This window comes from Vulpes vulpes, chromosome 14 (genome assembly GCF_048418805.1).
Source record: "Vulpes vulpes isolate BD-2025 chromosome 14, VulVul3, whole genome shotgun sequence".
In the NCBI taxonomy this organism is placed as follows: Eukaryota; Metazoa; Chordata; class Mammalia; order Carnivora; family Canidae; genus Vulpes; species Vulpes vulpes.
Window position 1 is genome coordinate 128,468,260 of NC_132793.1, and position 25,322 is coordinate 128,493,581.

Here is a 25,322-nt window from a genome sequence, read left to right on the forward strand (position 1 = left end):
AATTATTTTCATAAAGAATGTATTTCAAATGGGCTTTGGTGGTACTCACTCCCATTTTAGGGGACTGAAATCATATTTCATAAGGAAATAGGATAATAATATATTTTAAAAGGAAAACTATGACATGATATAGGTCATATTTTAAATGAATGTTTAATAATGAGCAACTAAGTGGAGGAAAACCAGAAAAAATTACCCAAAAAAAATTTTAAGGAATTCACTTCTACTTTGCTGTCTTTCAAGTGTTGTGAATATTTAGAAAACACAAACCAAAGACTCAAAATAAAAACATGTACTTTCTTTCTAGTAAAACAGAAATAAAAAATGAATATCTAACAAATCCTCTAAGGTACAATTTTTTTCTCTATAAAAAGACATTTCCTATCTTTTTTTTTTTTAATTTTTATTTATTTATGATAGTCACAGAGAGAGAGAGAGAGAGAGAGAGAGAGGCAGAGACACAGGCAGAGGGAGAAGCAGGCTCCATGCACCGGGAGCCGGACGTGGGATTCGATCCTGGGTCTCCAGGATCGCGCCCTGGGCCAAAGGCAGGCGCCAAACCGCTGCACCACCCAAGGATCCCGACATTTCCTATCCTAAATAAAATGGCAATTTATAAAAATAATGAGTTTATGTTTCCTGCTTGTGTTAATAATATACAAAACAGACTACGTGAATACTGAGTGAAGTGAAGAATACTAAATAACAAAAAAGGAAAACATATTTGTGAGGTGTTCCCAAAAGCAGAGAGTGGGTAGAAAGAAGAAGCACCTACTAGTCTAAAATCTACCTTCCCATATTTTGATTTTAACTTTGACTAAGGCATAAGATGGTACTGTTAAAAACACTGGACTAAGTGACCTAATTTCACAAACATAGTATAAAAGGTATTAAAATAAGAAGGTTGAAATATCACTGAGGACTTTATGAGAAATAGGTGAATCCAATTTCCTTCTCTGAGAACTAGTTGACTCTAAATTAGACGTGTTCACATATACGCAGTGGTTGAGCGTATGGCCCCTGTGGTCACACTGTCTGTATTTGACCCTCTGCTCGGCCACTGTACAAAATGTTGATCACTCAACCCTGCTGTGTGTCCCTTTGCACGTCTACAAAATAAAAATAATTAGCTCTATCACCTATTTAACCAGCTAATATGTGTAAAATATGCTGACCCGTCCGTGCATAGGATATGGCATGCAAAGTAAGTTTAGCTATTATTATTTATGTAGTATCCCACTGAAATTGAATCACAATGGGGGATGATTTTTGCCTGTTTTCATTACTGTTGCTTCTCCAGTGTTCAGAACAAGGCTTTGCACATTATTACATGATCGGCATACAGTAATCACTCATCCAGTGTTTGCTCTGAAATGGTAACCGCATTACCTCTGTGTACGCACATGTATAAATGCGTATACATAGGATATGCACGTGTACACGCACAGAGATGCTAATTTCTTATTAAAGGTAAAACATTAGAGAAAAAGGCAAGAAGTTTTTGTAATAAAATAAATTAAATGTCGCTGACCTAATAGTGTGTGCACTGGTGTGGAAAAAATAGGTATTACCATCTTTCATTCCTAATGCCGTATAGAAATGCCATCTCTATCTAAAATTGAACCTTGTGTTCAACAGTTAAATTCAATCAAAAGTAGATTCAGATGCAATAAAAAAAACAACCTTTAAGTTCATGCCATAATTATTGTCATTTTCCTGAAAAAAAGGACTGATTAATCTGACCTTTTTAATATAGGAGGTCAAATGTAAAATTAGCTCTAGAAGCTTAGAAGGGTAATTCTTAGAAAAAGTCTATTCGGCTGTTATGGTCCACTGCCTAGAAATTCTGACCAAAGGGCAGAAAAGAAGGAGTTCCTTTTCCCAACTTTTGATTAGTTTACCCTGTATTACCCTAACAAAATCACCACTTCCTATATCTCACTGGACAGTTCCTAGCCTGCTCATTACAGATTTTATCACATGAATTTTTAATTTTATTAGGTAAATAAAAAAGCACAATAAAAAAAAAATCCTCAGTGTGTCCATGGATTGTGTAATGATGCAATGTATTGGATGCCTACATACCAATAGTTGGTGAAGAGTCACTCAGAGCGTGGTGCCAGCCTTAGTACCTGTTTGGCAGTTTCCACAGGCCATGAGAAATCAGACCCACTGGGTCTTTGTCAGACCAATTATGCCACTGTGCATGAAAATCCACTGAGACTGTTCTTAGAAAAGAAAGATTATTAAACCTACATTATTATAGTTTCAACTGACTCCTTCTCCTCTTAACTCCTACTGCTTTTCACTTGGATCTTGATGCTGAAAATACACTAGAAATTTAAGACTACATATTACGATCATCATTTAAAAAGACCTCCTACATTTGTGGAAAAAATCTTGGACTTTTCAATATAAATATTATCTTACCTCAATTAATACACCTAGATGCACTTATCGGTTGGCAAAATTAAAATAACTAAGATGTTACTTAATAGCTCAAATCCCTGTGAAAGCTGAAAATTGCAGAAAGCATTCAAAGATACGCATACAAAGTTAAAGGTTATAAGCTAAAAAATGAACTTCAATTGTGTCCTCCCAAAATTCATATGCTGAGGCTTTAAACCCCAACGTGACTGATTTGGAGTTATGACCTTTCTGGAGGTGATTATGGTCGCATGAAGTTGGAAGGTGAGACTCTCATCTGATAGAACTGGTGTCCTTAGAAAGAGGAAGGGAGGAAAGAAGGTCGTTTGAGGACACAGTGAGCACATAGCGGCCTACAACCGGGAAGAGAGTCCTCATCAGCAGTGGAACTTGCCAGTACGTTGATCTGAGACTTCTGGTGTTCAGAATTGTGAGAAAATCAACTTCTGCCATTTAAGCCATCCAGTCTACAGTATTTTGAATGGCAGTGCTAGCAAGCTGGAACGGACTCTCTTTCCAACCTGCTAAGAATGCATAGGAGGCATTGTGGGCTAGACTACACTGCAAACCACAGCCTAAATATGTACATTAAAATCCCTCAGGGATATTATCCTAATAAAAATCCTCAGATTTGGAGAGAGCAGTATGTTGGAGGGGAAATGACTAAGTAGTTAGCGAACCCTGTTGTATGTAGAGTGGATGGGATCTAGGAGAAGTTCTGTTTTGCTTTTCCCCAGTTACATATGTCACATGGAGACAATAATAGGACCGGCCTCTCAGAGTTATTAGAAAGGGGTAAATAATATAATGTAGTATACCCCTTAGCAGAGTGATTGCCACAGAATAAAAGCTCAGTAACTCGTGGCTCTTAGACACTGGGTGTGATGTGTGAACTAAAAATTCCCAGGAAAGATTGCACGGAAGAAGAAATAACTGAAAAAAAAAATGATGGAATCTTTTTTAAGTGTCAAAATGGATAATGTCAGATAATATCAAACTGTTACAAGCCATTCCTAAACCACTTGCTTTACAGCCATGAGCTATTTCTGTTCCCCCTTCACCATCAAGACCTCAGCAGGCACCGAAAGCCTTTCTGATTATCTACAGGGCCTATTGCCATATGTTGCACCTTGATCGGGGATCAGTATAACTTGGAAGAAATGAATCAGAGCAAGAGAATATGAGATGCCTCAAACAAGCAGTAGGACAAATTAAAACAAACAGCACCCCTCCCCCCAAAAATGAAGAAACTTTTTAATATAATGGTACTAAAAATACTCCAAAAGAGTAAAGGCATCTTCAGAAGGTGTAGAGAAATTCATGGATGACTAGAAATATTATCTTAAATTGTGGTAATGCTTTACAAAGCCCCAACTGTTTTCTGTGACTCCCCCCCACCCCCCAAACCCTGTCATGTAATCAGAGCAGGGGTTGTTATGTAAAATAACAAGAGGACAGTTTCAACAGGTTTCCGGACTCCAGAGGCCTTACACAAGGTCACACTGGCCAATCAGGGACAGAACCAGGACAAGAAGGCAGATGTTCAGATTGCCTTATCCAGTTCATTTTCTATTTTGCCAGAGGCCTTCGAGAAGTGTACTATGAAACAGAAGTTAGGAATTTCGGGGGCTCTAACCCAAAATTGTTGTAGCTTGACCTATCATCTGTAATGATAATTGAGGACGGGTAAGTGTTAAAAATTCAGGTTTCTGTACAGACCTACTAGGATTTCAATTTCTGAGAATTGAATGAAATTATTATTATTTTTTAAAGATTTTATTTATTCATGAGAGAGAGAGAGAGAGAGGCAGAGACACAGGCAGAGGGAGAAGCAGGCTCCACTCAGGGAGCCCGACACAGGACTCGATCCCAGGTCTCCAGGATCAGGCCCTGGGCTGAAGGCGGCGCTAAACCGCTGAGCCACCCGGGCTGCCCGAATTGAATGAAATTAGAATAAGAATCAACTACACGTCAATAATGTGGCCACTTTTTATTATTATTATTATTATTATTATTATTATTATTATTATCATTATTACAGTAGTCTAATAATACTAGGGAGAAGGAGAGTATGTTGCTATGCAGTGGTTGTGGGTTTTCTTTTCCTTTTTTCCCCCTTCTGTGTTCTTATCTTTCTCTCAAAAGTAGGGAGCAGCAAAGGAATGGAAACAGAGGAGTTGGACATGATGATATCCCTGACTAAAACCAAAATCCAAACCAAACCAAAACACCTGGTCTAAATGGAAGGAAGTAGATGTTTACTCCTTTTTGACACTAATCTTGCAATCATATTGAGCCATGTACCACTCTTACGGTTACCAAGGCCTTGGGCCAGAATTCAAGGCCTCAAACATTTGCTTTGTCAAACTTGAAATTCCTTTTTCTGATATAATCTCATTATTTCCTGGAAGCCTAGCTAGGGTTGGAGACACTTGGTGCCTTAACAGAGCTCTGGGCTTTGAAACTACTGAAGGCTACTCATCCTTCCCCAAGGCCCTCAGTGCAGAATCTGCATTTCTTTAGGACTGGTGATCTTTGTGAGGTGCTGACCTAGTTACCTGCTTAAGCAATTTACACCAGGGTGTGACAAAGACTAAACCCAGCTCCTTCAGAAGATTGCAATTTGCATTTGCAATTTAAAAGAGTGGTCCTTCAAATATGGGCTCCTAAGGTGTTGTGGGGTTTTTTCTTTCTTCTTTTTGTCCTCCTCCCCCCCCCCTTCTGTTTTGTTTGCTTGTTTGAGAAGAGTTGACACACAATGTTATAGTAGCCTCATGTGTACAACATAGTGATTCAACAAGGAGTTGTAAGACATTCCTCAGCTCCCACCTCAGTGCCTGCCACTCCCAAGAGCAAGCATATTCTCTCTTCTAGATCTCTTTCCCTAGCAAACTAAGTGCGTGTTTCTCTGATATTCTAGGCTCTCACCTTTAAAAGTGATGCTCACCATAGGCTTTCAGAATAAAAATGGAAATGTGAAAATGCTCACCCTTTATTGGTGAGCATGGGTTGGTTCAGTGAATGGACAATATCTGCCAGAACATATAAACTGACAGATACTTGCACCTGTGCTTGGGCATAAATGTACCTATTTTTTTTTCCCATAAGGAAAGAGATAAGGATAAGGATAACAATCTAGGGGCACCTGGGTGGCTCAGGTCATGATCCCAGAGTCCTGGGATAGAGTCCCATGGTGGGTTCCCTGCTCAGCGGGGAGCCTGTGTCTCCCTCTTCCTCTGCCTCTCCCCCTGGCTTGTGCACTCTCTCTCTCTCTCTCTCTCTCGCTCTGTCTCTCAAATTAATAAATACAATCTTAAAAACAGATAACAATCTGTAGAAGATTAGAATGAGGATCTCAAGAAAAAATACTGAAAACCAGTATGTTTGCCTGTTTCTTCATACCCCTTCAAAATATATCAGAACCCTACTGAGTGGCCAGTACCTCCCTTACTTGCCTGGCATATTTGCTTAGTAGTTTAATTTTATCTTTTTTTAAGGGTTTGGTGTTAACAACACCACCGAGGAGGAAGGAGAGGAAATGAGCACTGCTCATTTGCTACTGAAATGAGAGTCATACCCACACAGAGAGGGCAGGGACTCTAGCCAGCACCGCAGGTAGCCTTTTATTGTGGAGACATCCACCCAGCAGGGAAAGAGAATAACAATTAGGACGCCCAGAGTCTGATATAACAGTGGAGGTACCACAGTCCAGTGTTTCAATATGAAGGGATCTTCAGGATATTTAGCACCAAAGCTCAGGCCTCTTGTTTGTCATTCAACAAATATTTATGAGTATCTCCCATGGGCTCCTAGGAGCATCTCTACTGAGCACTGAGAATACCATTGATGGACAAGACAGACTCGGAGGCAGGCCCCGTGGGTTTCATGTACGTATTTTGCCTACTTTGCCTATTTTTGCACTGGCCTATCTATAAAGAGACTTGTTCTAGCCATCGTTTTAATTACACCCCAAAGCCTTGCACTGTGTATTAAAAGATAGAGCAAATGAACACAATCTCTATAAAAGGAATGGAAAAAAACCTCACAGACATCCAAGAAACGTGTTTTGCAAAGTTATAGATTGAAAATCATTCCCAGAGACATATTTCAAACTGCGGAATTACTTCGTAAGGGTCTTGAGCTTTTCCAGAGGCTATATATTTCCAGCCTCAAAAATATAGTTAGGGTTAAAGTGACTTACTCAATTCTTAAGGGATTTGTTTGTTTTTAAATCACATATGGGGTTATGTACAAATCCAGTTAATTAATTAGATCTGCACCTTATACCCACAGCTTTTTGTTTGCTTTGCTTTGGTTTTGGTAGTATTAAATTGCAGTTTATGACTGCAAAAAAGTTGGAAAAACCTGAGGCATATTCTAAGGAGTTCTTCTGAGGTGATTTTACCCAGATAAATCAGAAAACAAGACTGCATTCAAAAGCACAGATTTCACAACTTTCCCCAAGTGCTTGCAGTACACTTGAAATCCGACCTGATATTTATTCAAAGACTTTATAAGGTTCTGAAGCTAATTCCATCAGTCATAAATAAGTTGGTTCCTTACTTCAGTTTCCTCACCTCAGAAATAACAATGGTGCTTTTCCTCACAGATGGCTCTGAGGAGCAAATGAGCAAACATGCAATCAACGTTTTGAAACTTAAGAAGCATGATGCGAATATAATCTATCATTTTCTGCTCCCTAATCTTTTATATAATATATTAATTCCATGAGGACAAAGACTGTATCTTATTACTTTTGGAATATTCAGTACCAGTGCTGATAGTAGATGTGTTGAAAGTTACTGAGCCAACCTCGAACATTCTCATATTTTTTTCTTTCGATTCTGTGATGGAAAATAAATTATTATCTTATCATTTAAAACAAAATGTCCAAAAGCTGAATTTATAGGGTAATAGATGGTTTGTTCTGAGTCTCACTCCATCTATCCACAGGCACATCCCTACGCGGTGAATTCCAGGAATTACAAAGGAGACTTATCAAGAGACCTGAGGTGGATGCCAATTGGGAGCAAGAAGGTGGAGAAAGAAGGGAAGTCTGTGCAAAATAGGAACATGGTGACATGTTCAAAGAATAAAACACACAGAGAGAAATGATAATAGCTTTTTGCTGTTGACGAATCCTGCTGTAATAGTTGCTGTTGATTATTCGGAGTCAGCTAAATAGTACATCAAAATGTTTGGGAATGTTATTTTTTTTTTGTTTTGATTTATTATGTTTTTCCAATAATAGCCATAGTTTCCCACCCCAAACAAACTGCAGTGGTGGTTCTGAACCCTTTTCAATTGCTTGCACAACAAAACACATTTTTTCCATGGCAACCAAGAACAGGAACACACACACACACACACACACACACAACTGAAATAGGGATTGCACAGGACAGCATTTACCTTACGGTACGGGTGATGTACTTGGAATGGTTCTGTTTCATTTCATATTTTTCTTATTGTGGTGGAGATGCTCTAAATTGATTCAAGCCTCAATAATGTGTTGCAACCTAAGTTTTCAAAATGCTGCCTTAGAATGTTCTTCTTTCCGAAAGTATTTATGTCTCTCCTCTCTATGTGGTTGCACTTAGACTATCTTCAAAATTCCGGACTTTTTCCCTCTATAATTTTGAATTGATATGATTTGTTACACGATTCACACTTTAAGCACACGTAAGGAAGTTTACTACTTTTGATAAGGAAACATGACATCTTCAAGAAGCAAAGAGTGGTAAGGCTTCGTTTGCCAGCTTCTTACACTGGTACTTGTGCTCAAAACAAATTGAGAAGTTGAGGATAATTAGCTTTTATTCAGGAATTTCACTACAGTTTCAATACTTCTGAAAATTTCATTTTTGCAAAATTAAACGGCTAATAGAATAAAAATCTTGAAATATATACATTAGAGATTTGCATGGGTTAGAGTACATGTCTTATCACTCTATGTTTTAGTATTCTTCCAATATGTATTTATTTATTATTTTTGAGAGAGACGGAAAGAGAGAGAGAGCGTGTGCATGTGTGCGTGTGGTGGAGGGTAGGGGAAGACAGGGCGGGGAGAGAATCTTAAGCAGGGTCCACGCCCAGTGTGGAGCCCCACATGAGGCTCTATCTCATGACCCTGAGATCATGACCTGAACTGAAAACAAGATTTGGACGCTTAACCCACTGAGCCACCCAGGCGCCCCAGTATTCTTCAAGTATTTATTTATTTTTATTAAAGGGCTCTTCTATTGACAATAATTCACCAAAAGAAATCCCAAGAATCTGGTATACTTAGTATTTCAAAAATTGTGGAAAACTTAGTAGGGCAGATGATGTGGTAAGTGTATTATAAATTTATCAAACTTTACACACGGAACACTTATTTTTAGGTGCAAAAACACATACAATAAATAGAGACATAAATATATAAACATAGAGAATTGGAGGGACCACCCAAAGGATTGCCTGACTTACCTAGAATATTACTTACATAACTAAAATTCAGCCACTCTCTCTCTCTCTCAACAATATCTAAATTCTGAGTTCTTGGAAGTAGCTTGAATTTATGTTATCTGACATCAAATAGAATAGCCTTCAGATAAATGTACCACAGAAACAGAAAGCCACAAATTCCTTCTGAATGTGACTACAGTGACTTCAGTAAATCTAACTGAAAGATTCCAAATTTTCTTAAGGGATTCAACAACAACAAAAACATAAAAATTCTATAGATAGTACAGAATCTTTGGTCAATATCTCAAGATTAAGGAAAAACCAGTCCATTGGCAATAAGTGCTTAATACAAAATTAATCTCTCAAATTTGTTTTATAGACAATAGTTTTTATAAATATTGTTCAAAGTCCTTGCATATAGATGTGTAGGAACACACACGAATACACACAGTGACATTTAGAAATATACACACAGAATGAGCAAGAGACACTGTCTTTTCCTCTAACACACTATCTTACTGGCTTGGAAAGATTGTGGTTCCACAGTCCTTAATAATGTTGTTCAATTTAAGGTTTTAGCAAAAGTCAGTATTTAATGTACTACAGACAAACACTCAATAGACTTAATTTTCCTGGGTCCACACAAAGCTAGAATCTCAAAATAGTTGTTGAAATGTGCCTTGGGATATATATATATATATATTTTTTTTTAATTTCTGCTAACCACTTCTTTGAGAATGGAATTAGTGGTGACTTAGACATCCATTAGTAGCACATTTCTTTATTAATACTGTTTCTTTTATAAGTTTATTTATTTCAATAGTATTTTTCCTTATATGAGGAGGGAAAAAAAAACCTTGAAAATCAAATGTACAACAAGTGAAACAAGCAGTGATTGGCTGACACCCCACGGCCAAGGGCAGGCTCCAGCAGGTTTCGTAGTAGCAAGGTCATCAGAGTATGGTGCATAATGGAGCATCATATTAGAGTGGAATTCAGCCAAACACAGTAATGTATGGATGTAGATGCATCTGAAAGAAGGAAAATAAAGATTTATGCAGGTAAAAAAAAAAGTGCGATGAAAAATTTCTCCCCAATGTCTTATACCCAATCAGAATGCTGTAGTAGAAGTTTTGGTGCAGAGAAATTTTATTTACAAATTATGCGTTTGTAAATAATAAATATGCTCAGGGAGGAAAAAAAGTTAACTTGTCAGATGAATCCTACTCGGAAGCTTTAACAGTTTTTTTTGTTTGTACACAGCATCAGAGTTCAATACAAACATCACCAAATTCCTGAAAATAAACCTTTATTCCGCCTTTAAAACATTAATTCACCAGAAGTGATAATTAAGATTAGTTTTAGTGGTTTCAGCTCAATTCTTCTTGGAATGTGATTTCTCCCACAACACTAATGCTAAATAAAGCACTGTGTAATGTTCCGAAACAGAGTCCCTACTTTAGAAAAGATTCTAAGGGCTTTTAAAATAAATAAGAGAGAAAAGTAAAGCTGACTCAAGATCTATATGAACAGATCTTACTATTTCTATAGAGTCATAGTAAATAAATGGATGGGGAACCTTGCTATAGCCTCGGAATTGCTTACATACAGCTTAAATATAAAGCTCTAAACAATTATTATATCAAATTTCCAACATAACCTCCACCACCATCCTCTCCCAGGAAAAGAAATGAGGGTAAAATATCTAATAGCATTGGTGGCTATGGTGAAGCAATGGTTTCATCACGTTATATTGTTTTTAAAATTGTTCAAATTTGATTCTTGAAATTAATAAACTCAATCATTAGCATTTTTATTTTTATCACTATTTAAATTTAAAATATAATACACTAGGAGGCAATCGAACTGAAAAAAATTAAAAATGTCACATTCTTTAAAAAATTTGCTAGAAAACAAATTTAGAGGAAAAATTAGTTCATGATTGTGTGGTAAGGATGCTGTGAAGGTAGAGTGCACCTGCAAAGCTGGCAAAATGCAAAGGAGCATAGAAGCCAAAAAGAATCATCCACATTAATGAAAAAAGTAAAAAAATTATCCCAATTAGAATGCATATAAACTTTCCTACACATTTTATAGAAAACTTCTATTAATTTCCATTCGAATTATGTTTTTATTGAGGATATACTAATCCCACATAGGAGCTTACATTTGTTATCATGATTCCGCTAAACTAAAAATCTTGTCAATTAACTTGTTGCATACATGTTCTAAACAATGTTAAGTTACTTCAGTGTGTCATCAATTGCTATTTTACATAGGGGAAAAGAACCATCAATTTCTTTTGAAAATCTGTAAAATTTGAATTATAATATTATTTGAATTATATAAATTATAATAAATTATAATTTGCTGGGGAGCAATCTACAGATAAAAGCTAGAGCCCAAAGCAGAATTATAATCTCTTACAAAAACTTCCGTCTTCATAGCCAAATATATAGTTATACTTACAAAGGTAAATCTCAACAGATTTTTGTCTCTATTGAAATACGTACAAAGTTACATAAATTCAATTTTATTCCTAGAGGTAGTATGATCAAAACCAAAAACAGTGGCTTCTGCATTCCAGGACTTGGATCCACGTTGTATCCTCGATAATCTTGTGATCTCAACCAAATTACTTTTTCATAAAGGCCTCAACTTCTTAAATTTCCTTGCATCAGTCAAGGTACCAGCAGACAACCATATTTACACCCCAAAGGTTCAGACAGAGAAAGGCCTCAGTCTCTCTTCATATAAAATGAGGAAACTGGTTTGAATGCTATCTTTTAATTCTAAAATGTGATGACTCCAGTGATTTTAGATACAAACACTGATGACATTTAATTTGTTTTGAATGTGTTTAAAGTTTCAAATATGTTCCATATGTTAATGTATGAATATCACAATGAAATAAAAGTCTAAAGGCCCCATCGTTGGTTTATAAGAACATATCTGTATGTGTTTGTGTGTGTGTAGGATGAGAAAAAGAGATACCAGGTGTATACTTTTCCACAAATAAGATATGTAATTACTCAAAAATAGAAAAGATGACACGAGAGAATGATTTTGCTATATTTATCCAACCTGACTTGTATGATTGACTTAAAATCTATAAATTGACTTTGTGGTCTCATGTCTAAGTTATTAATCGACGTGGGATAAATTTGGGATAAGTTTCAAGCTGTTATACCTGGACTTCCATAAAAAATGTCTATATTCAAAGTAGATCAAATCAGCGGATGACCCCTTCCTTATTCACAGACATCGAGAGATCCAGGTAATGTTGCTTTAGTAGATGTCTCCTGACTAAAGACATAACCCTTCATCGGTTTTTAGCCTCTTGTCTATTATCAGGCCGAATGTGACAGAAATTCCACCATATGCAGACTGACTGTACCTCTTGAGAGTGTTTTTGGTTATACACAGAAGGATCATATTGTAGAAATTATGCTTATCAAATTGAAACTAGAAGCTGGAGCTGGCATCACTCTGCAGATGCATTTCCACTAGAGTATGTATGGTGTAATGTATGTACACCAACAAACTGATACTTAGTGTTCTCAGTGCTGAAAGCTCTAATATTTGATGGCAAGTCATCCATTTGTTTCCAGACTACAAGTAATTTAAAAAATAATTTCTGCCATATTTTGTGCCCTATATTGGGCACAATTTGATCAATTAAAGAGAACATTATTCAGGCTACATTCCACAGTTCCAAAGAAGCAAGGGAAACTATCACTGGACTTAATATGAATTTTTCTTGAGTATTTCTGCATGAGCTACAAATGGATTTTTAAATTAATGTTTATTCAAGCTGTATCTTCCCTACTCTTGCCAAAAATAAAGTACTTTACTTTCCATTTACTAAATACAATGAAATTTTTACTTGCCAGTGCATTACCTAAATAATAGCATGGCATGAATAAACTCAGCAGGACCTGAAAACGATAAAGTAGTAACTATACTTTTATATGTTTATCAATCTTTTAGAATTACATCGTTCTTTAGGAAAATTGAAAAAATATTTAACACACAGTGAAAGTTTGAAGATTTAAAAATAAATAGAAATATAGAATGCCTCTGTCTTTATTTTACGAGTCAAATGCACTATTGTACTTTCAAGTCACAAAACTTGAGCAACCACTAAGACCAGGCAAAGGAAAGGTGGACACTTAATCTCAGTAATGCTGTCAATGATCCACATTCTGCTCAACTAGACACATTACTTAGTTGAGAGCAAAGACTTTTGTTTGAACTGCAAAGGTCTGAACTATGGAAACCTGGGTTATATCATCACTTTTGCTCAGGTGTGAATTTCAGAAAAAAAAAAAATATAGCAACTCTGCAACATACATCTAGATTCTGCCAAGGACTAAGTACAGAAGCTTGATTTGAAAATTTCTAGATCCTGTGAAAACAAACCAAAAAGGGGGGAGGGGCAGTTTTTACAAACTTATTTCCCCAAAGCTATTTAATTTATTACAATATAACCATTAACAGGATTTAGGAGCAATACTTTGAAATGTCTAATTCTCCTAAGGATAAGAACACTGTAAACAGACGCCACTTCCATTACATCACAAGCAGAGAACTATGATAAGACAACTCAAAAAAATTATAAATAAAATGAAGTCTTTATGTCAGATGAAATCTCTGATTTTTAATTAATCCCTACCATAAGGAATTAAAAGATGGCATCCCTCAGGGTTTTCCCTAGATAAATTCAGTATCAAAGGGGTGAATTATAACAAAACCTCGTGTTCTTTATTTTATCTTATATCAAATTTAATCACAGAAAAAAACATTCTGGTAGCTTTAAAACACTTTATTTTTAAAATAAAAATAGAAAATCATCTACTAATGGTACAAACAAAAATCAGAACAACAACAACAACAAAAAAAAAGATCCTGTTTATTATGTCAGATGTCTAAACAGAATGTAACTTTGTAAATGGATCCCTTGTCCCCTGACAGCAATATTGGAAGAGATGAAGAGTATCAATTACTATTACTAATCACATTAAGGGGAATGTGTTTCATTCTCCTTTATTTTATTTTGGTTCAGCTATTTATTATGGTTAAAACTCTGCACATCTTTTGAATACCTAATGACGACACCTAAGTTGTCCAGTTACTTTTGGCAAACTGCATGATGTATAATGATGGCTTTGCAGGTTTTCTATCCTGGTATATGAACTTCTTTGCTCTGTGAAGAGCCTAACACCATACATTAGTTTATTTATAAGCATATCACTTTGCCTTTTAAACAGCATGCCACAACAGTCTTGATACTGGCTGTCTTAAATATTCAGAATATAGAGCCAACCTCCTTTGATGAGCCAAATAAAGCTTAAGTGACAGCACAGAACATATGAGGTGGTTGTATAGAATATCTATAAATCTGCCACTTGATACGTCCGCTCCCAAGTTTAAGATTACACAATTTCGAATGCAAATGTCATTCAGCCACGGGACAAAACATCCCATTAGGCTGACTGCGGAAAAAGTAAACATTCTGCAGAAAGATCTCTTCACACACTTTTGCGCTACAGAATTTTCCAAGGACATTTCTATAGATCCAAATTTATTTGTCTGTGTTTATAAGTCATCTTGGAAAAGTAATATTATTGTAACTAGAAGGGTCCTTGTTTACCAAACCAATAAAAAGTACCAAAACCAAAACAAAAATCTCCTTCTAACTTCAGGTAAAGCAATAACACAACAGATATAAACCCTCCAGGTGGTAAATTTCAGGTTAAAAGAAATAAGTAACTCCGGCTCAAGGGCATCACATATTTTCCAAAGCCGTTTAATGAAGTTCAAGCCTGTATTTTCTTGGATTGCTTTGATTATTGGGTATAAAATCATGTTAGGTCTCTTTCTCCTTATCCAAATAGCTACAGTAGAGTACTATAAGTACCAAATATTTCTTTAGGAAATTGATGTTTAAAAAGTCTGAGAGCAGTAAGGATTTAATATCTCTTTCCTATACCATCTTTAATGAGCCCATCAATAACATCTTTAATGATGCCATAAAACACGTTTTTCTTCCGCTTTAAGTCTTCTCAGATTGCACACGTCCACACGCAAAGCATACTTAATAGAATAACTATTATTGGATATTATTTGACAGTCATAATAGTGTTTTTCTGAGATGAGTTCTCTTGATAAGATATATGTGGTATCTTATTAATGGGGTTGCTACAGCATCAGACACAGCAGTTTCCGAAAGATTTTACTTGCTCAGGGTCAGACCTTGGTGGGTGTGAAAAGTGAACTCTGTGAGCATTACATATATCACACAAGCAAAACTTCTGAGAATAAATTTTCTGTTTTCTGAAGTTCATCTCAAAGTTCATATGCCTTTTTTAAACCGTTTCCACATTTCACTGAGAGACAACTGTATCAAATACTCCATATCACCTTCATAGCGTCAGGATATCACAACGCAGACCAAAATTTTCCTGCACACAGTGCATCAAACAAGGACACCTCTGTTGCTTGGCTTAAATAATAAATGGGTCGTGCCCTTTACTTTTGCTTACAGACTTTTAATACCAAACCCGAAGAATGCAAGTGCTGACTGTATATCCTCACAGAAGTCTAATTGTTACAGATAGCGAAGTATTAAAAATGTAGTTTTGCATGGTATTTGCATATCATCAAATGTCTTTAACCCAACATTTTTTTTGTCAAAGTAGTATTGAAGTATCTCAGACTTGGCACTGTATTTGCATGAACCAGCCTCCATGATCCGTAAAATCCCACATAACACATAACATAGCTAAAACTTTTTAGAGTGTCCAATTTGCACAGGCACCTGTAGTAACCCGGGAAGTTTCCTCTCTGGATGTAATTACCCACTTAGCAGCCACAGAACACCATAATTTCGGGTTAAAGCTCACCATCCAAACAACATATACACGTTTATCCTGAAAACAGAAAACTAGGATGAATTAGTACTGGCAAGCACAAAGAGATGTGCAAAGACACTGCCTGGCTTTGAATACCCTTGGTAGCTTCCACCGGTCTGGGAACCTGCAAAATACAGAGGTGCACCTCGCCATAGATGGCTCTTACCCAACTGATGACCTACGAATTAACGTTAAATTACCCCTATTAAATTTGTAAATGATGCCTTTAGGAGAGAGGAAACAAAACTTCACAGAAGATGCTCTGTCTCAGAGTGATTAGCCCTTTTCTGGGATATTTAAATATATCTGGAATACATCTTACCTGTTTGCTGTACTTGTTATTGGTTTGACAGCTGTATTCAGAGCAGTGATCTGATCCAATTGAGATGTTGTCTCCTGCTCCCACAAACGTGTTGGCTGGTGGTAGATCTTGTACGGCCTGGTGTTTTTTTCCTGCAGTTGGTGACTGAGGGTGAAGCTGGACAGTGGGCAATGGAGAACTAGACTTGTAATGCCTGGCCAGGTCAGGACTGCCAGGCCCACCATTAACGGATCGGTATCGCCCCATGCTTGGGCTGTCTGACAGCTTCTCGTTCACACTGTCATACCTCTGTCCATTTGGTTTAGAAGCTTCCACAGTGACAATGCTGCTGTAGAGAGGCTGCTTAGATTTTTTGTTTTTCTTGTCCTTTTTAGGCTTTTTAGATTTGTCGTGCTGCTGGGGTGTAAAAAAGTCCTCGTGGTCCTTTTTGCCAGCTTCGTACCCATTTTTATTTTTGGACCGGCAGTACCTTGCCATCACTACAATTAGGATGATCAGAATCACTGTCATAATCCCAGCGACCACCCCAATGACGATACTGAGTCTCTGTTTGCTGATTTCATAACTTGGGTCACCGGCTATATCCTGGGTGAGCGGGGTGTGCAAACTTCTGGCTATCTGGGAGTCAATCACAGTCGCGTTGGAAACACTTTCATTGACAAACACATGCACCAGAGTCGTGGTGGACTGGGAGGGCTGCCCGCTGTCATTCACTTGCACCACCAACCTGTGCAAGCCGTAGTGCTTTTGGGTGAGCTTCCCCACCAAGGAAACCACACCGCTGGTGGAGTCAATCTCAAACAGCTTGAAGGGATTCCCTCCCACAATGCTGTAGTTGAGGTCTGCGTTGATGCCATCGTCGCTGTCCGTTGCCAGCACGGTGGCCACCACTGTCCTGACATTACTCGAAGGTGGCAGTAAAGTGTAGGAAATGTTTCTGGGAAGGGTGACCGTGGGAGCGTTGTCGTTCTCGTCCATCACAAAGAGAGAGACGGTGGCCGTGGCCGACCTGGGAGGATCTCCCCCATCCACGGCCTTGACCCTGAACGTGTATGTGGTCTGGTGTTCCCGGTCGAAGGACATGGTGGAGTAAATGGTCCCTGTGTCGTTTTCGATGGAAAAAATGTTGCTGTTTTCCTCTATGTAGAGGCTCATCTCTGCATTGCGCCCCTTGTCAGCATCCATCACCGTGACCATCCCCACGGGGCTGTTGGGCTGCAAGTTTTCTTTCACATAAAAGGTGAAGACGTCCTGCATAAACTTGGGGTCATTGTCATTCCTGTCAGCCACCTGCACGATCACCGTGGTGCTGCCCTGCAGCACCGGGATGCCTTTGTCTTTGGCGTTAACTTTAAACTCGTACCTGTCCGTCTGCTCGCGGTCCAGCACGGTGTTGACCAGGATGTCCCCGGAATCGGGGTCGATGGCAAAGGTCCCCACCACGGCGGAATCCAGAGAATAGGCAAGCTCTGCGTTCTTCCCACTGTCGGCGTCGGTCGCCAGCACCGTGGCCACCCTCTCCCCAGGGACGTTGTTCTCGGGGAAGTAGACCTCCACCACCGACTGGCCGAAGACGGGCGGGTTGTCATTGGTGTCCCCGACCTTGACGACCAGGGAGTTGTTGCTGGAGAGGCTGGGGCTGCCCGAGTCCACCGCCACTATGACCACGTTGAACTCCCGGGTGGTCTCGTAGTCCAGGGGGGCCGAGGTGTGCAGGAAGTACTTCTTCTTGTTCTGGTCGCCCTCCGTGTCGCTGGCCGGCTTGAGCTGGAAGGGCACGTCCCCCACCACGGTGCAGGTGACCACCCCGTTCTCGCCTTGGTCGCGGTCGGACACCTGCACCAGGGCGATGGGGGTGTCGACCAGCACATCCTCGGCCACGCTGGCCACCCCGTCCTTGAGCGGGATGCGCCCGATCTTGCGGATCTCGATGGACGGCACGTTGTCGTTCTCGTCCTTGATGTTGAGCACCACCGTGGCCTTGTCGGTCTTGGGGGGCTGCCCGCGGTCGCGGGCCATGACGGTGAAGCGCAGCTGGTTCACCTCCTCGCGGTCGATGCGGTGCAGGACGCTGAGCCAGCCCGACGTCTCGTCCAGGCGCAGCAGCCGCCGCACCGACTCGGTGGCGGCCCCGAACACGTACTCGATCTGCCCGTTGACCCCCACGTCCAGGTCGGCGGCTCGCAGCTGCAGGATGGGGGTGCCGGGGGCGCTGTTCTCCGCCAGGTCGGCTTCGTACACGCTCTTCTCGAAGCGGGGGCTGTTGTCGTTCACGTCGGTGATGAGCACCCGCAGGATGGCCTGGGAGGAGCGCGGCGGGTCGCCGCCGTCCCGCACCCGCAGGGTCAGCTCGTAGGAGTCGCGCTGCTCGCGGTCCAGCGCCCCCTTCACGATCAGCTGCGGCTGCTTCTCGCCATCCGGGGTGTCGGCCACCTGCAGCTCGAACACGCTGCTGCGGCCGCCGGCGCCGGCGCTGGGGCTGGCGTTGGCGTTGGCGTTGGGGTTGGCGTTGGGGTTGGGGCCGCCGCCCTCCGGGGCGTCCGCGCGCCTCCTGGAGCCCCCGGGGCCGCCGCCGCCGCCGCTCGCGCCGTTCCCGCCGCCCCCGGGGTAGGGGGCGCTGTCGGCAGCCCCGGCTCGCCGGCCCTCGCCGCCGCCGCCGCCGCCCCCGGGCTCCTGGAGCAGCTCGTAGCGCTCGATGCCGTTGCGGCCGAAGTCGCGGTCGGTGGCGGTGGGGAGCAGGTAGAGCGTGCCCACCGGCCGGTTCTCCTCCACCGTGAGCGTGAGCACGGGCGACGGGAAGGTGGGCGTGTTGTCGTTGATGTCGAGCACGATGACCCGGCCCTCGAACAGGTCCACCCAGCTCTGCGAGGGCCCGATCACCGACACCTCGAAGTCCAGGAAGCACTCGTTCTCGTCGAAGATCATCTGACACTGGGGCAGCTTCTCGCGGTCGATGCGCCGCTCGCTGGTGCTCAGCTCGCCCGTGAGGTTGTCGATCTTCAGGTACTCGGAGCCCGACTCGAGGCTGAAAGTCACCTCGCCCGAGCCCGTCACGATGCCCAGGTCCGAGGCGACGTTGCCGATGCGGACGTCCGCCGGGCCCTCCTCGGCCAGGCGGTACCGGAGGAGTTGCTTGGCGGCCGCCAGGCTGAGCGACAGCGGCACGAGGAGGCAGCACCCCAGGCACCAGCCGCGCGCCCACCCCGCGGTCCGCATCCTCAGCATCTTCTCCTGCTGCTGCTGCTACTGCTCCTTCTAGGCACGGCCCCCGCGGCGCCCCCCTCCTCCGGGGCCGGCCGCCCGCCCTCCGCCCGGCCCTCTTCGGGCTCCGGGGAAGGAGGAAGGCAGAGGAGGGAGGGGGCGAGAGCAGCGTGCGGAGTCGGCCGGGCGCGCGGGGCGGGGGGGGCCGGCGACAGATCCCTCTTCCTCCTCTTCCTCTTCTTTCTCTTCTTCCGCCTCCTTCTGCTTCTTCCGAAAGTTATTGTTCCATAATTCATGCAATGGGTGCTAATCGCCCGCTCGCCGGCCGCCGTTCAGTCGCAGTCCTCACAGTTCACGGGACACTGCGCGCCGCGGGCTCGGCGCCCCCCCCGCCCCCCTCCAGAGTCATCCCCGCGGCGGGCGGAGGATCCCGGGCTCCCGAGCCCCCGCTCGGCCGGATGGGGCCGGAGCCGCTCCGGCAGGCGGGCGCTGGAGCCGGGAAGCGGCGGGGAGCAAGCTTGCAGCCTCCTCCCCCGCCTGCCAACCCCGTTCGTCTCTGCTGCTACTCGAGTTGAGTCCAATTCACGTTTCAGCCGCTCACTCCAGACCCAGCTCCTGCTCCGGCCGCCCAGGCAAACGTGAGTTGCTTCCTGCACGAGGCGCCGGGGCCAGCAACAAGCCGGTCTGAACTCTGACTCCGCTCTGGCAGCGGGGGAGCCGGGCAACAGATCGAGAATGAAACGGTGGGGGGAAAAAAAAGCAAAAAAGCAAAAAAGCAAAAAAGAAAAAAAAGAAAGAAAGAAAAAGAAAGAAAGAAAAAAAAAATCCCTGGCAGGTCGTTCGGTCGCTCCGGGCACCGTGCAGCGGAGACCACTCGCGTCACACGGCGGTCCGCGTCCGGGTCCCCCCCGCGCGCCGAAGAGCAGCCCGAGCCATCCTCAGAGACGCCCGGAGAGTCGGTCCCTTCTCGCCCCCGAGAGCTCGGGTTTCTCTTTTTTTCTTAACAACTCTGCGCAAGGTCATTAGTCACGAAGCCGCCGCCTGAAACCGCAGCAGCCGTGCGCCCGCGGGGGCGAGGGCTGAGCCGTGCGCACCGCGCGGTGCCCAAGTTTGGGTTCGCAGCCGCAGAGTCCGCGCCGTTCCTCACCTGCATTCGGCCCGCAATTCGGAGCACTGGGATCTGCAGCGCTGTGCGCGATTCAGGGAGGAGATTGCAGCCTCTCTCTCTCCCCGCTCTCTCTCGATCCCTCCCCTCCCTCCCTCTCTCTCCTCCCTCCTCCTCCTCCTCCTCCTCCTCCTCTCTCTCCTCCCTCCTCTCCTTTCCCCTTTCCCCTTCTCCCACTCTCTCTCTCTCTCTCCTGCACGCTCCCTCTCCTTCCTCCCAGTCCCAGTGCTGGCAACTCGAGCTGAACTTGATCCCTTTGCAGTTCAAAGGTGAGCGGAGCAGGCTCGGTGCTCAGGCGACGCTGGCCTGGCGACAAGCCCCCCGGGGCCGGCCGGGCTCCCCCAACGGCAATTAAAACAAAGATGCCCAACGCTGTCCGGATTTCCGAAGAAAAGCCCAAAGGCACTGGGGAGGGAGGGAGGGAGGGAGGGAGGGAGGGAGGGGGGGGGGCGGGTTGAGCGGGAGGTGGAGTCAGAGACAGCTGCCAAGTAGCTTTAAAAAAAAAAAAAAAATCCAGTTTGCCAAGGGGAGAAAAAGTGCCAGTCGGCTGTTGCCTCGGAAGTGCCCTGGCACGGCGGGTGAATTCCGCAGTTGTCTCGTCCCCCTTCGCGTCCGGGGGAGTCTGGTGCGGGCGCGCTCGCCGCCCCTCGGGCTGCCCGGGCTGCGAGCCCCCGAGCGGCGAGTGGGGAGCTCCCGCTCCCGGAAACCCGCAAGTTTGCCCAAAGTGGCGGTTGCTGCCGGGAGCTCGCTGGCTGGCTCGCGGCTCCAGCCGGTCCCTTAAGCGGCGGCGGCGGCGGCGGCCTGGCCGCGGAAACTACACGCTCGCGGGGGGGGGGGGGGGGGGGGGCAGGCTTGCGGGGAGGCCGGCGGGAGGGGGGGACTGGCCGGAAAGCCCAGCGTCACCCCCGGGGGCCAGTCCTCGCGGGCGCAACCCCAGCGGGCCCCGGCCCCCTTGCACCCCAAGCCCTTCCCCGTCTCCCCGGCGAGCGCAGCCGCCGCCTTCCCGGGGGACTCGCCTTCCCTCCCCGGGGCTGGTAAATGTCCTCGTCTCCCTGACGGATGCCGAGTGCGCGCCCGGGAGCGCAGAAGCGGGAGCCGGGAAAGGTTTCTGTTCCCCCTCTCCCTTCGCAGACGACAGTCCCCACCCCCTATCCCTGCCCCCCTCCACCCCGTGTCTCCGTTTGGCGATTTAGCGTCTCGGTTAGGGCAAGGTTCACGCCGGCTTGGGGGATCCCGCGTGCGCCCGGGGAGCCGCGCTGCTGTTCGGAGACACCATGATGGGCTGCAGTGGTCAAGGGAGAACCTCAAACTCCCGAGAGCGAGCGACAGAGGGATCCTTTTCTGGGAGTGCGGACTCCGGGGGCTGGGGTGGGGGGCTGGGGTGGGGGGCTGGGGTGGTGCCCGTCTTTGTTGGAATGCTCGGCGCTCCCGGCTCCGCGCCTGCCTTGGGGGTGGACCGGGCGTGCGCGCGCCTGGGGAGCAGACACAGGTTGGAAGCCTCGGCGATGTTTCCCGAGCAGAAACCCGCAGCCTTTAGTAACTGGCAAAGTGTAGCGTCACCTATCTGGGTAAAAGGGAAATAAACTTTAATGGCAACTTTGTGTACCGAAGTGTCCCCGGTTCCGCGTCTCTCCTTCTTTTGACTTTGTGCCACTCGGTCGTACACGGTATCCCCCCCGCCCCCGCCCCCGCGAGGCTTCCCCGGTTTTCAGTCGCTGCCGCCGCAGCCAGCCTCAGCAGATCTCAGTTGTGTGTCTGTGTGTGTGTGTGTGTGTGTGTGTGTGTGTGTGGTTTTTAAACTGCAGCCATTCGCTCATCCTTTTATTTCAGTGGCCAAGGGGGCCCGCCACGGTGCAGGGGGCTGAGGCAGGCAGGAGACGTTCGGGGACACTCTGAGCATCTCTAAAGAGAAACCCGCTGCCGCTGCGGTTTGCAACCGGTCCTCAGCTCCTCTGCCCAATCCATAGGCATCCAAGGGCCTCCCCTTAAAGGAAAATTTAAGACGAAAAGAAGAAAAGAGAAAGGAATCCGTCCAGAGTGGGTACTCCCTCCGCCTTTACGAGACCGGTGCGAGGAGGCGAAATGATTTAAACAAGACAAACACCAATAAAGTCTACGAGCAGCTGTAGCGCGCGGTTGTTTGGGCGGGCGCAGCCGGGGGTGGGGGGGGGGGAGGCGGCTGAGATTCCCAAGGTCTCCCTGTAGGGGATGGTGGAGGCGCGGGGGATGAAAGTGCCAGCGAGCGAGTATTCTCCAGTCCGCTAAAGCAGCTGCGCTCAGGGCGTAGCGGCCTCTCCTCGGGGCCGGGCCACCCCCACATCCCCCAGGCCGGCCGCCTCCCGAGCCTCCCGAGCCTCCCGAGCCTCCCGAGCCTCCCGGCTCCAGATCTGCAGCATCAGCGAGAAAAGCCCCGCGCGCAGACTCAGTGCGCACCGCCGCAGTCTGGAGCCGGGGGCGGGGGCGGGCGCCGCAGCGTTCTCTCGGCCCGCCGCGCGGCTGTAGCGCTAGGTCCCCTTCTATTTGGAAAACTCTGGCTTATCAGCATCCTTGCCTCCCACGACACCCGGCCGCCCCCCACCTTCTTCTTCTTCTTTTTTAATTTTTTTCTTTCCACGGTGCAAGGCGAACGAGGGAAGCGGGTTCCCCTCCGCGGCCTTGCGCCCGTGCATTCCGATGCGCGGCAACATGGTGCAGTGCGCTCCCTCCCCTGCGCGCCCGGACTGAGATCCTGCAAAACTTCTGGCTGCCGCGTGGGCAGGAGCGTCGTCCGCTCCCCCTTCCCTCGCCAGACCGCAACTTGAGCAAGCCCCGGGGCTCGGGGAACGCTCGCCCCCCCCCCCCCCCGCTGCGGCGCGCAGCCCTCGGGCGCACCCCCGCGAGGGCGCAGGAGTGGGAGGCTTTGCCCCGAGCGCCGCGGATTTCTTCCCAGGGGGTGGGGGCGGGGTGGGGGCGGGGGGTGCAGCGCGTCCTTCACACTGGAGCGGTTTCCCCCTCGCGAGCCGGAGGCGGTCTCCAGCCCGCCCTCCCTACTCATCCCTACCAGCTCCGCCGCCGAGCCAAGCCGGCGTGGGAAATGGGTCCGACGTGTGCTGCATGGCGAGCAGCGCGCACGGCCGCCGGGGCCCGGACCCCCCGGCTCTGCCCCTCCCCCCCCGCCCCCGCCCGCTGCTCTGCCCGGGAAGCGATCCCGGGGCAGGGGGTGGGGGTGGGGGCGGGGCGCCCGGAGCCCTCGGGGCGCCCCGGCCGCGCTCGCAGCCCCCGGGCCTCTTCCGCCCCCTGTCTGGGGACCGATGCTCCGCTGCAGCCTTCCTCCCGCGGGCGCGGGGGATGAATGGAGGCGAGAAGCTGTCGCCCCCGCGCCCGCCCCATTTCCGCAGCCTTAACAGCCAGAGTGTCACGGGCGCTCAGCAGTTTCATTAAATGCGACTTGGGGGGGGGGGACCCCCGCCCCCCGGTGCCAGACCTCACCGCGGGAATGTGATCTCCGGATTCGCTCCCGCCCGCAAAGCCCGCCCGGCTTTTCAGACTCGAGGCGGCATTTATCTTGTCCACCTGGGAGGAAAGGAAGGGCTCCGAGGGAATCGGGATCGAAAGTGGGACCGGCTGCAGGACACTCGGGAGCCCGCTGCGGCGGCGGCGGCGGCGGCGGCGGCGGCTCGGGCGGCCCGAGCCCGGGAGGGGAATCGAGACCACAGTGTCCTAAAGCCGGAGCTGCTCCGAGTGCGAGCTCCTCGCCGCTTGCACCGAGCCAAGTATAGGAGAGAAGGTTGAAATGTTGGGCGTGTGTGTGTGTGTGTGTGTGTGTGTTCTCCTTGTTGTTGCTTTTTTCTTCTTTTTTTAAGAAATGCAAAGGGAAACGACCCCCTGCAACCAAGATATGAAAATTGAAATTGATTAAAATAGCAATGCTGTCTATCCCCCGTCCTAAGAGACAGTTGATCAAAGCTTGGCCAACGATCCCTTTATTTTATTTTATTTTATTTTATTTTATATTTTATTTTATTTTATTTTATTTTATTTTATTTTATTTTATTTTATTTTATTTTATTTTATTTTATTTATTTTTTTTCTCTGCCAGATATCCTGCCCTATACTCACCGTATTCGGTAGTTTTCCTGTTGTTGTTTTAAAGCTCCCTACTAACCCTGCCATCTTAAAACTGCTTTGCAGTTGAGAGATTTCGGTGAGTGAGCTGGAAAACAGCATTCAGGGTCCGGGAGGGTGGTTTAAGCCTCAAGAAGACAGGAAGGGAAGGAGGGACGATCACAAAAGTTTATGGGTAAGGATATCAAGAAGTAAGTGCCGGAGATATTATCTCGGGGGGGGGGGGCTTTCATTTATTATGGGCGCTGTATTCACAATAGTACAAGAAAAAGGTTAAATACAGTAAACAGGATAGCCAGTTCTGGAAAGAAATATAAAGCAGGTTGACGGGAAGGGAGAAAGTGACTCGAGAACTCCACCAAGGGACAAACAGAGGAAATGACACTCCTAGATCTGCAAATCCATTGACCTTTAGTCTTTTTAAAAAAGGGTCCTCTGTATCCACTTGCACGTGCATATACGTTTTTGAGGCCTTTGTGATCAATCGTTTCTCCACTACTTTTGATAAAGTTGATACTGTAGTCTCCCTCTTCCAAGTAATTATTAGGAATTTTTGTACCTTACACATATTTGAAGCAGTAAACTATAACTGCAAGGCTCTTGTCTTACAGCAAGTTTGGTTCTGATTCTTGGGGCTCTGAGAAACTTTGGGCAGATTTTGCAGCCTTAAATCCATTCCTGTAGTATTAAAATGAGTAGCAGACTGAAAAAGCTAAATTATTCATTGCAATAACAGACTTTT

The 25,322-nt window shown here is 45.6% G+C and overlaps 1 protein-coding gene across 10 annotated transcripts in view; it reads right to left on the minus strand.

The window, feature by feature from the left end:
* Window positions 1-19,558, minus strand: part of PCDH7 (protocadherin 7) — a 413,531-nt gene extending 393,973 nt beyond the window's left edge. For 9 of the 10 annotated variants that reach the window (XM_072737922.1, XM_072737921.1, XM_025997486.2 and 6 more), the window contains exon 1: window positions 16,111-19,558. In XM_072737922.1, coding sequence (XP_072594023.1) covers window positions 16,111-19,335 — 3,225 coding nt within the window. In that variant the 5' untranslated portion in view covers window positions 19,336-19,558. Of the gene's footprint in view, window positions 1-8,226; window positions 9,906-16,110 lie in introns of those variants that run through there. The other variant, XM_072737927.1, reaches the window with a different exon arrangement.
* Between the last annotated feature and the right edge of the window lie 5,764 nt (window positions 19,559-25,322).